The 13,043-nt window shown below is 39.4% G+C and overlaps 1 protein-coding gene across 8 annotated transcripts in view; it reads left to right on the forward strand.

Moving 5' to 3' along the window:
* Positions 1-13,043, forward strand: part of LOC148333984 (protocadherin Fat 3-like) — a 178,680-nt gene that overhangs the window by 79,152 nt on the left and 86,485 nt on the right. For all 8 annotated transcript variants that reach the window (XM_088300252.1, XM_088300255.1, XM_088300256.1 and 5 more), the window contains exon 4: positions 8,697-9,020. In XM_088300252.1, coding sequence (XP_088156378.1) covers positions 8,697-9,020 — 324 coding nt within the window. The remainder of the gene's footprint in view (positions 1-8,696; positions 9,021-13,043) is intronic.

A 13,043-nucleotide genomic window follows, 5' to 3' on the forward strand; every position in this document is an offset into this window, starting at 1 on the left:
TTTTTTAAAGAAATGTCAAAATTGGACACGTTTTTCACAGAACAGCGACAATATATTGTGTATATTAGTATAATTAAATGTGTATATGTGCTATTTGAGTAGCTGCTGACGAGTCAATGTATCTTTTTACTTGTCAACTCGCAGTACTTGCAATTGTTAACCTCCAAATACAACCTCACTCCACCCTCCATACTCACGCGGTCGTCCCCCCACTATTCCCAAGTGCAGAAGATAAGAGTTTGGGATTTATTTATTTATTTTTTTTATAGTTCATTTTTATTTGATTTTGAAATTGGTTTTTCAAATCCAGCTAGTTTTTTAACGTCTTTTTCCAAATATTTATTTTTTTGGGTGTATTTTAAAATTTGTTTTAGGATTTTTTTTAAATACAGGATAATTAGCAGGGTCAAGTTTTAAAAGTAAGTCACACTAAGTATTGTATAATAAAAGTTCAACAAAAGATCCCATTAAAAAATTAATAATAATAACTTACTAAAATCAAACAGGTGAACAACCATCCACAAATCAAATAAAGTTACTGTGAAGTACAATGTGTAAGTGCGGTGCCTGCATCACAATGTAGAGTAAAACCATTCATCAGACAAATGCTGTATGGGTTTTGTTTTAACTACATAACCTTCTGTCCATCATTTAGGCAGCAAAGCAGCAGTCAAGGAGCGTAAGCATGATATGTAATTGTCTGAGTAAATTGCACGCGGATGAAAAGGAGCTAGGAAAAAGAGCCGACTGTGGGATTAAGACTTTATTTCAAAACATTTTATTCATTTTTTTGGCATAGTTGCGGTCAACAACAAACATTAATTCGCCACAATTAAAACTTGTTTATTGGCCACCATTTGTCATCGTTTTATTGCCCAAGCAGACGTTATTGCATATTCTTTGTCTTTTCTCCCTAAGACGTTTTTGGGAGAATTCACTAACTGACATCTGAAGTAGGGATTTTGGCTGTTTGTTTGCTTTACTTTTGCTTTTGTTTTATTTTAGGATAGACTTGAGACTGTGCTCCCACACTCATTTTTAGTCTAATAATTCCACATGATTGAAGCACCTCACAGGCCCGGCACATTCATCACCATCGGCAAGGCCAAAACACGATTGCTGTTAATCGTCTTTAATCTCTATCCATCATTACAGAATGGTACAGTTATTGTTTTTAAATTCATAATTTTGTGTAATTTTCTCCTGGGCTGGGTTTTGAGGTGGACACACCAAATGTGTTTTCCTGCAGCACTTCATCTTATGAAATGGACTCTTACATTACTCGGACTAACATTATATGACATCGTATTGCGATAAATGTTGCCCACTCGGCATCAGCTTGGACATCCTGGAAGGGGGATTCTCCCATCTCTTTTCCCCAGACGGTTATTTTTCCTTGCCCTCCTGCGAGGTTAAGATCAAGGGTTGTCATTAATATTTGTCAAGTTTGGGTATGTGAAGCCCTCAGATCTTATTTTGTGATTAAGGGCTATATAAATAAATTTGACTTGCCTTTGACTTGTTTCTTTGAAAGAGCAGCTAGGCTAAAAACCGGGAAAATATCACGTTTCCTTGTATTCACATGCGAACCTTTACTCATTTTCGCTTACTGACTACCCTTCAGTCATGCTTATACCAAATTATAGGCTCATTGTAAATGTGTTAATGCTGTTATGGTAGTTGCCTAAAAGGGATTTACTTGGGGGTTTTCAGGTGTTAATGCCTTCTCACCACAGAATACTGTTTGACAACAATCTAGTTAACTGTGGATTTCTTCTTAAAAGCTGAATTGAATTGAAATATGAATTTAAAAATGGTGATTTAGTTCAGTTCTCAGATGAGCAACAGAGGTGGTTCTTTGTTGATTTTTTTTCTCAATGGTGCTAATTTTTTTTCCCGACACACCAAGCTCATAGATGAATGTCAAGATTTACAGCATATTGGGGAAAAATATGCATTGACTTGGCTTCAGTGTTGCCAACCTCAGTACATTGTCGATGTAATCAGTGACTTCTCTGATTATTTGTGCATCTTTTTTTTTTTTTTTTTAATTATGAATAACAACAACAGCGACTTGTCTTCATGGTGGCAACAATCTCGTGTTATCAGCAATCTTAATTCCTGCATATTGGAGGGAAGAGAGGAATTTGCCCTTGTGATGATTTGGTAGTCCGAAGAACAGCAAATACTGGAGTAGTTTGTGCTCATCATGTCAGTAAACATATGGGCACTGTAGCGGCAAGTCATCTTGATGTGACTGATTTGATTTATTTTTCTTAGCAGTTTTGAATTTTTATTTTCTAATTACAACAACCTATAAGAGGGTGACGCAAATTGCAATGCACTTTACTGCTTTATAAAATAAATAAATAAACACATGTATTCATGTTTAACACAATTCAATCTGGATGTTGGTGCGGCCCTTAGCAACTGCTTCAGTTTTTCCACATGACAGCTTTGAAAAATTTATTTTCCACCTACGAATATGAGACCTTGTGAGACTGCTAGCTGTATTATTGCAATATTATGTTATATTGGATGTAAAGTGCTTTTTTTTTTACAGCTGCAGCTGTTGTGGAACGGGCTCCATAAATAAAGTTGTATTGTCTTATATTGTCTTATAATGTATAGTCCATGTGCTCCCGAGTGTGAGTGTGTATGTGAATTGATGCCTAATGCAACATGTCTCCTCCAATATATTTTTACTTCATTTTAGATGTATTTACCTACTATTAAGTACGCTTGCTTTAATGTGTTGCATTTTGTGCTAACTGAAACAGTATGCACACATGTACACTGTAAAGATACTCTAATGTGGGTTTTTAATTTAATCATGATCTTACATCATCACATTGTACATGAATATCTCGGAAAACCCAAACAGACATTATCCATTTGAGTATGGAGTTAGTACTACCACAGCTATATAATGAAACTGAAGGAACATAAAAGATGAGACATTTATGGTTCATTGAGACCTACTCATTTGGACTATATTAAAGGCTGACTACGAAAGCAACTCTACTCCACTGGTGCTTTCATACATAAATACAGTACAGTAGATGAGCATGTTGTATTGACATGCCAGTGAGTGATTTTCAGGGTGAGGCATCCCCCCCTTTCAGAAGACACAGCAATACACAGTGCAAGTGCCTGTGTAGTGAATTCCAAATGTCTTCTACTCCCACGGATTAGTGCAAATGCTAATCACTTCCTTAATTAATCCTCACCTAATTCCCAATTAAGCTTGAGACTCACTTTGTCTGGCTTGCTGGAATGAACTTCCTCATATATCACAGTGCCCTCAGGACAGTCAGACGGCTTCACACATTGGCTGAGCCCGAATCTGAAGACTGAAAAGCCTTCATTTGTTTTATTCAGAACGTTTAGTGGCATTGAACTCATCGTTCGTTGCTGGGATTTTGAATAATTGACTAAAGCGGGGTTTGTGAATTCAGTTTCAGGGTTCATTTAATTGTTATATTACTTCAAGATAATCCATTTTGATTATATCCATCCATCCATTATCTGTACCGCTTCCCCTCACAAGGGTCGCAAGGGGTCCTGAGGCTATCCCAGCTATCTTCAGGGGGGGTACACTCTGAACTGGTTGCCAGCCAATTGCAGGGCACACAGAGACGAACAACCATCCGCGCTCACACTCATACCAAGGTGCAAATTAGAGTGTCCAATCATCCTGCCATGCATGTTTTTGGAATGTGGGAGGAAACCCACGCAGGCACGGGGAGAACATGCAAACTCCACACAGAAAGGCCGGAGCCGGAATTGAACCCATGCCCTCCGTATTGCGAGGTCATCGTGCTAACCAGTCGGGCCACTGTGCTGCATTTTAATGCTATTTTAGTACTCAGCTGTTTCAGCTTGCAACGCGGTGGCCAATATTGGCCGGCTGTGGTGGTTTTATTGTCGCTAGTACTGTTGATTGTGATTGAATTTCACAATTGAATGACGTGATATTGTAATGAAAGCCTTTTTCTCTCTTTTAGTTTATGCAAAATACAACAGAAATGTACTATAATTCAGGTTTTTGCCTGTTTATTGTTTAATTTTGCTTGCATAGTACAAATTTAATGGATTCGTATATAGGCTTCTCACACTTTTTAAATTTAATATAAAAACAAACAAAAAACCCATTTAATACACACTCATTCCATTTTGTAAGCTCTCAGTGTTTTACTCTTTTTAACAGCAACTGGTAATTTCAACCTTAATTTCTCTTTTAATGCACTGTTTGGAGTATGTTAATTGGGCTACTCTGTGGAGGCCACTATTTATCAAATTTAACATTTAACCAAACTCAAACTTCCTTTTTTCTGTTCAGTAATGCAATTCAATATTTCAATACAGAATGACAATAACATGCTTTGCAATTTTTTGTTTAATAGAGATTGTATTAAATTGTTGTGTGCAGCAAGTAAAACATTTTGCTTTTTTGCTTTTGAATGTTAATCAAAGGCATTCCATATTGAATCTCCACATTGCCACTGCATGTTTTATGTTTGCTTCAAGAATTACAGTATAATGGGAAAGTCCATCAACATAACCATCATAGCCGATGAAGAACAACGAAAAAAGAACAACGGGACTGCAAGAATGTCTATACATGGTCATTGATACTGATATATTCTCTGTAAAAAACAAACAGAAACATAAATTAAAATTCGTTAAAAATCCCTCAGTTACCCCCGCAGTAAAAATACAATAAAAATATTCAGGCAGCTTTACAAACTGGCCACTAAAAACTGAGATATGGACTGAAGTGCTTAGAAATTCAGAGGACTTTAGTCATTATAATGAAAAACAGGTGTTACTTGTCTAAATCTATTAGTAAATGATACCTTCCTCTCTACACACATTCATACAGTATGTGCGATTCATAGACATTATTAGTCTTTGTAATACTCCCTGTAGTGTTTTTTTTTTTCACTGGAGGAAGTCAAGCTGAATAATGCAGTCTAAATTTATTATGAGCTTCTCCATTAAAGCATGAGAGCAAATGGAGAGCCTGGGAGCTTTACACTTACATGCTGTGTGTTATTGTGTGTGGTTTGGAGAACACATGTATGAGTCTTGCAGGATTCCTTGTAGTCTGTAGTGATAGGTGGAGAGAATAATAGAGTGTTGAATCTAAATTGAAAAATATCATCTGAAAGATGTTCCGCTTAAAGGCGATGAAGACTGGTTTCACCAGCAGTTACACATGCAAGCTGCCAAATACACACGCACTGATGTTAGAGGTTGCAGTAGCTTTGAGAAAACATCTTCTGAGGTATCACGGGGTTATGCAGAATGATTCATGGAAAAAAAAATATTTAGTTTGACAGCTCGTAGCCCGAGCTGATGTAACAAGGAGAAGTTGAGACAGGGAAACTCAGAAATGTTTTAATCATTCACATCACACGGAAGGCAGTAAAACCCCAAAATAAGAAAAAAAAAATACGGAACAGGCTGGAAGAAGATTGTAGTGTTACCAATTTAAAAAAATATATGCAATTGAGGCATGTTGTTCGTCTCTGTGTGCCCTGCAATTGGCTGGCAACCAGTTCAGGGTGTCCCCCGCCTACTGCCCGAAGATAGCTGGGATAGGCTCCAGACCCCCCGCGACCCTAGTGAGGACAAGCGGTACAGATGATGGATGGATGGATGGACAATAGTCAGGCTTGGTTTTACAAATCCACAGATTAGATGATAGGAACTAAGAATCGTATTATTTAGCATATTGCCAAAGGTGCAAGATGTGTCATTGTAAATAATCTGGTGTGTGAGCACGTACTATATAGGTTTGGACAAGAATGAGGGAGGAAGCTGGTGGTCCTACATAAAAGAAAATCCACACGAGCACAGGGGAGAACATGCAAACTCCACACTGGAATGTTGAAGGCTGAGATCTGATCCTGAGGCAGATGTGCTCAACCACTGTGCTGCCATACAATAAATAAAATAAACATTTTTACGAGTGGATGGAGGTACAGAGAACACTGCAGGTTAGCCATATACATAAACAGCACATGGATGTGAACAGCTTGAAATAGAGAGGAGAGAGGCGCTGTCTAGGTCTAGGCAGCATAGCTAAAGGATGACTCAGGACAACTTTCATCACTTGGTTCCACGAAACCAGTGCAGTTAGAATGAGAAGTGAATAAAGTAGGATGGGTGCACATCCCCCAGGAGCTCCATCATAAATAGTGTCTTGAAGATGAGTGACTCTGACAGACGGAGGTCTGCTCGAGCAAAATTGCCGGAATCCACACTGAGAGGTGGTGCTCATGCTGTAGTTGAGTTTTGCGGCTTTAAATTCAAGGTGATATACATCGTTCTCAAATAACTATTCTTTTTAAGTAACTAGGGGAGAGAGAGACTCCGACATTATGACTAATGTGTTTGATTAGGGATGCGATGACAGTGACTTACTTGATGTACAAAATATTTATAAAGATAAAGATGTCCTTTATTACTCCCAAAATGGGGAAATTTGAGTATAAGAAGGCAATTGTGACTGAGCACTCTACAACAGTGATAGATTTGAGTTATAACAGTTTGTTTGGCCCATTTTCTGCCACAGAATGTTTTATGTGTACAACACAGATCAGATGCAGTTTTCCGTAGTTAGAACAATATTTTAGATCTCAGCATGGCCCGTAATTGCATTGAACTGTGCTTGCATAACACCTGTGTAATTGTAATTCATGATAGACAAAATATATATATATAAATATATATAATACATTTTTTTATGTAACTTCTGACCAGACTTTGAGAACACCCTTTCACATGTTAGCTACGTAAATTGGTTTGTAGTATTTTTTTTTCCTTCTCAGTGAACTGTTTTTATTGTACCCAATTTCCTTGGAACACAATAAACAGCTCTCTTTGGAGTAAAATATGCAGTGAAAATCTTCCAATAAATCAATCTAACACACCCAAAGTGCCTGATACAAGGTAATGCTGTCTGAGGATTGAACACACGCATCTCCATGCACTCGGTTGAAAGCTGTTCACGCTACCTTGGGGCTGAAAATCTGCCTTCCCAACCATGCCGCCACCACCTTATGATTCCCAGCACTGTAGTGTGACCATACGTTGGCACAGCTCGAGGTGACGCAGTGTCGTCTCCAAACTCATGCAAACTAAATTAAATGCTGCTATAACACGTTCCAAACTGTAGTTTATAAACTACCCTATCTTTGTCCAAACAGTGACCAGGTGATGAATTTACGAAAAAAAAACAAAAAACACACATTTGGAATGGAGCTGCTGCTTGAGGGGTTTATATAGATCTCACTGAACAATTTGGGAGTCATGTGGCACAATAGCCAGTGAAGCTACTTCTAAAATAACCCAGTCCAAATGATCTATCCCCTTTATTTATATATTTATTTCAACATACAATTAGAATTCTTTATAGGTACAGTATTTATTGATGTACCTTGCTGAACTGCATGAGAGCATATTGCACAATACATCTAGTGCACATTTTCTGGCCTTAAATTGATGATAGCACTGAATGGGATCAGACTGGGGATGGAGGCCAGGGGAGCTGCTGATAACGAGCTTTGCGCAGTCCTCCCAATGAACATTAGGCACATTGGAACGGGTACATGGACTTGGTGTTTTCGAGTCGTTCTCTAGCACTTGGGGAAACTGTGAACGCATGCCTTACCGCATCGCCCGCCTGCTCTCCAGCCAGTGTAAGACGCCCCGCTACGGTGCCCAGCGCAAAAACAAAAATCCTCCTCACACTCTGTATGGAAAAACTTTGCTTTCATGTTCGTATATTGGTTTTTAAATGTTATTATTGGGTTGAGAGTAGCCGGAACAAAATAGAAAACGACTCATTTTGTTAGTCAGCAACCTTATATGTGCATGCGCAGTGAGGCATGCAACAGCTCTAAGACTGGCTGCTCTGGATGTTAACTCAATCGACCGACACCCCTTTGCCTACTACTGGTTGATTGCGAATGATGCAATTGGTGCCGCTGCGCTACACGCTTCGAATCCTTGGCACAACACGTACTAAAGGCCATATCTTACTTAGTGAAGGCTTGCATGGGTTAGTGAATGTTTGTCTTCTGACGAAAAGCAGGTGGTCGCCTCTGTCATTACAGACTATTAACAATGCTTTACAGCAATTATCAAATGTTTAACAAAAACATTTGGGGCCGCAGAGAACGTCGATATTTTTTAAACGAGGCTCACCTTTTTAATTTAGTGTTTGGCTGATTTAATCATCTTTCTCTATCTTTCATTTGTTCATTCTTTCTTTTTTAGTTCTTTATCGAATTTTATTCCATTTGAATTCATTTTACTCATATTTATATTGACCGTATTTTAAGGGTGTTGTTTTGACTCCAATGTACCTTACTGGGGGCTGCCCACACTTGGGGCTGTGTCCATTCTCTGGGTGTAGGAATGCTGCCATTGGGGAGGTCCTGGCTCAGCGGATGGGGGTCTCCTCCATCTGCTTGGGTTGGGATCGCCCCAGTAGTAGGGTCCCTACGGCTTGAAGCTGGGTATTTTAAATAGTGCTCATTTAGGTGGGTGGGTCAGTGATTGTATCCGGTTTTCTTGCTACTGTAAAGCACTTTGAGTTGCAATTTGTATGAGAAGGTGCAATACAAAAGCTGAATGAAATAAAATATTGTGTTCTGATTTTCAAATTTTTCTTCCTCCGACAGGAGTGATCTACACCACAGACATGCTCGATCGTGAGACCAAGGACTCCTATTGGCTAACAGTGTATGCCAGTGATCATGGTGCGGTCCCTCAGTTTGCCACGATTGAAGTATTCATCCAAGTGGAGGATGTAAACGACAATGCCCCACTGACGTCCGAGCCGCTATACCGACCATCAATACCAGAGAACTCTCCTCGGGATGTTTCTGTGGTGCATATCCAAGCCCAGGATCCTGATGCCACACTACACTCAGCGACTGACCGGCTCAACTACCACATTATCAGCGGGAATCCGCAGAATTTCTTCACCATCAACCCTCGAACTGGTCAGTAATGGTTTAGTTTGCTTGGCTATAATTACTTTCCAAATGTAGCATTTAAAAACGAGAAATCCGTTGCAATTTCCATTAGCTATGGTTTGATTTGACAAAATATCTCACACTGAAAGCGTTTCCACCCACATACACAGCATGTTCATTTTAGTAGTTTAAAAAGAAAAAAAAAAAGAATGTGATTCATTTCTAAAGACTGGCACATGCATAGTTTGCTCACTTGAGGCTATAATTACATAATATCACTGTGGAGAATCATCTGACAAAACACATTCTTAGTGGCGTGTTGGACCAAAACTAAGATACAAATGAATTGTCTCCTGGAGCAAAAAGTAAAAAGGTCTAAATAAACAAAAAGATACGATTTACAAATGGAGAGATCAGGAGAGCAGTTGATTGTTGAAGCAGAAAGAATTGAGCTGTCTTTCTGTAACTCAAACATGATGAAGCTGATTGGAGCTTGCATTTACCATTTTCTTTTTTCTCCATTTATTCATTATTCTAAATTACCCGTATTTGTACTGGATCAACGCAGGCAGATGTGAACAGTTCCATGATTGAACGAAGCAGAATTCAAATTAGAGACATGGAATAAATTACTGTAACAGATTATTCTCTGATTACAATTACTTTGCCGAGAACCAAAAAAACAACAGTAGTTATAGGAATGAATTACTAGGACTCATACTGAAAAAGATATAAACAAACCCATCATTTTGGTGAACACAGTACATAATCTAACTGAAAAAAGAAGAGGAAGAATATCACAGAACCAGTGTCGCCTGCTGATAAAGAGTGTGCAGTAAATTTAGGTCCATGTTTTTGCAAATGCAGAAAACACTCTGGCCTTCATTTCCTGGACGTAAATACAGGCGAATCTTCATTTTTGTATCATGGCAAGTCTTGTTTACTGTGTTTGGGAGTGGAATAGACTTTAGACCAGGTGAAACCAATGACAGAGTGTTATATATTTATATATATATATATATATATATATATATATATATATATATATATATATATATGTATGTACATATATATATATATATACCGTATTTTTCGGGCCATAGGGCGCTCTTTAAAGTCCCTAATCTTCCCCAAAACAAACAAAGCGCCGCACCCATTATATCAAGGTGGGTCTATCCCCAAGGCAGTAGCCCCACTTTTTGACCATGTGGAAGCGCTTGGCGTGCCAAATGTCATCACTCGCGACCATCAACCCTTTTACTCATTGGGCTGTTCGGAGTGCATGTTAGCACACCCTGCTGGACAAAGTCTGAGTCATCTATGCTTCTAATTGACCGTGACTTATACATTATGTGACTATGGTGTTTGGGTGATGGTGTAGGAGAAAGCTGGACAAAAGGGCAGCTGTCCACAATGTTGTAGTCTGTCTTATCATTTATGTTATTGCAAGCAAGAAACGTCCCAGGTTTAGACAACAGACTGCAAAAAGCCCAAAGCACAACATGCACGTCTCTCTAAACAGCCATGCACGTCTCTCTAAACAGCCATGTGATTGGCTGAGTCTGAGTGGCTCCCAAGAAGCCATTGCTGTAATTGGCTAAGGCTGAGTGGCTCCCAAGAAGCCATTGCTATAATCTTTTTGTGTTATTTTTATTTCTTTTGGGTATATGGATGGCATGAGAGATACATGTTTTGTGTTAATCTTATTTCTTTGTTTCATTGTTTGCTTGTATGATGAGTTTTTATTTTTGGTTTTGATTTGAAACCGTGACTCTAAGGAGTGTGGTGACCAGTGAAGTCCCTCCCCTGACATTGTCTAGTAGACTATTGCCTTTTATTGGTTAGAGTCATTGTTTTTAGCAGTGATTCCTAATAGTCTCATGACATCTGTCATTGAAACGGGGTGATACCTCTGGCAAGAATCCCTTAGGGGATTGAGTCACAGTGAGCTGGCATCAGCTGGCGCGAGCGGCTGAGCTAGCTGAGCTAGCGTGAGCAGCTGAGCTAGTGCGATCAGCTGAGCTAGTGCCTTGTAGTGCGGCACGCCTAGTATATGCATTAAATACAGAAATAGCACCCTCAACTGGTGTTGTGCCCTTTGATGCAGCGCGTCTTATGGCATGTAGATATATATATATATATATATATATATATATATATATATATATATACATGCACCGGTCGTGGGTTCGATCCCGGCTCCAGCCGTCCTGTGTGGAGTTTGCATGTTCGCCCCGTGCCTGCGTGGGTTTACTTCAGGTACTCCGGTTTCCTCCCACATTCCAAAAACATGCATGGCAGGTCAATTGAACACTCTAAATTGCCCCTATGTATGAGTGTGAGCGCAGATGGTTGTTTGTCTCTGTGTGCCCTGCAATTGGCTGGCGACCAGTTCAGGGTGTCCCCCGCCTACTGCCCAAAGATTGCTGGGATAGGCTACAGCACCCCCCGCGACCCTAGTGAGGAGAAGCGGTACAGAAAATGGATTGATGGATGGATATATATATATATATATTAGGGCTGGGCGATATGACCTCAAATAAATATCGTGAGAAATCGAGCAATTTTACCTCGATAACAATAAATGCACGATAAATTCCCCCGTGGACTAAAATCAAAATAAATGCAGGAAATGCATATTGACTGTTTTTTTATTGACTGGTACACATTACTTTCAATGAAAAATAAAAGTACAAAAATCATTTGTATGAACATTCCAAATAGCTTGCTTTGCATGACTTGAACAATGTCACAAAGAAAAAGGGTACCTCTTGCAAAATCTTTTTCTGCAAATAGATTGCGCCAAGATGCTCTCATGATGTAAATAATGCCAAATAAAAAAATGCTAAATAAAATGAAAAAAAAAATGTCAATGGAATGCCAGTGCCAAACAAACGCGTGTGCTTCATCAGAAAAATGTGCCGTCTCGAGTACTCTGGTGCGCAGTCGCCACTTGTCGTCTATGTATTGCCAAGTCAGGCTCAATCAGGGATCCATGTTGCGACCCGACCACACGTCGGATGGAGATGCAAAATGCTTGACATGTCTAAGCTCCCGGCCCGATGTAGTCCATATCGGGAAATACGGCTTTCATGAAGCATTTAAATCCTGTGCACGCCACTGTAACTAGAGGAGCTTTATCTTTAGCTATGTGCTAGGCTATCGCGTCCACCTCTGAGACGTTCTCTCTTATGGTGTCGCCTCCGTTAATGGGCTGTTGTCACTTGTCGAACCTTGCTTCTCACTTTGAACTTTCAGCACAGCAATGTTGTGTTGTGGGTGGTGAAAAAGCTTCTGGATTTGAATCGCCAGCAACGAGAGCGATGTCTGTTTTCTTTCTCGATCAGACGGGTGGAGTCACGTGACTAGAGGCGCTGTAGCGGTCTTAAAGGGGCATGAACATTGCCGCAGACAGAAAAGGCTTTTCTTTTTTATTTTTTTATTCACCGAATTTACCGACATGGGCAACATGATTTCGGTCATTGTAATAAAGTTCGGTAACGGTAAACTTTTGGTTTATCGCCCAGCCCTAATATATATATATATATATATAAAAGAGAGAGAGAGAGTCACTGATGGTGTAGTGGAACACTCGCCTGAGTTGTCGTGTTCAGTTCCCACTTGGTGACGGTGTGGATAATGACATGACAGATATATATATATATATATATATATATATATATATATATATATATATATATATATATATATGTGTGTGTATGTGTGTGTGCGGTGCGTGGGGGTGCGTGTGGGTGTGTGTGTGTGGGGGGGGGTGTTTGTGTGTGTATAGTGAGGAAAGGTGTGTTGAAAAAAGGTTGATGCAGCGCAATAATGTGATGCTATTCCCTATAAAAGTTGCAGCTTTATGGAGCTTCCTCATTATAGATATTCAGTTGGGTGATCCTGCGTAGGTCTAATTGGATACCCAGTTATATTATGGAGGGAAAATGTGAAAATGGATAATGGCTTATTCAAATGAGTTTGTTTGCATGTGTGTGTTTGTGTGTGTGGTGGAGATTATGCAGGAGCGTTAAGAAATAGAATGTGGAG

The sequence above is a fragment of the Idiotropiscis lumnitzeri genome, chromosome 7, assembly GCF_059441095.1.
Source record: "Idiotropiscis lumnitzeri isolate Australia: NSW breed Sydney's pygmy pipehorse chromosome 7, RoL_Ilum_1.0, whole genome shotgun sequence".
Taxonomy (NCBI): domain Eukaryota; kingdom Metazoa; phylum Chordata; class Actinopteri; order Syngnathiformes; family Syngnathidae; genus Idiotropiscis; species Idiotropiscis lumnitzeri.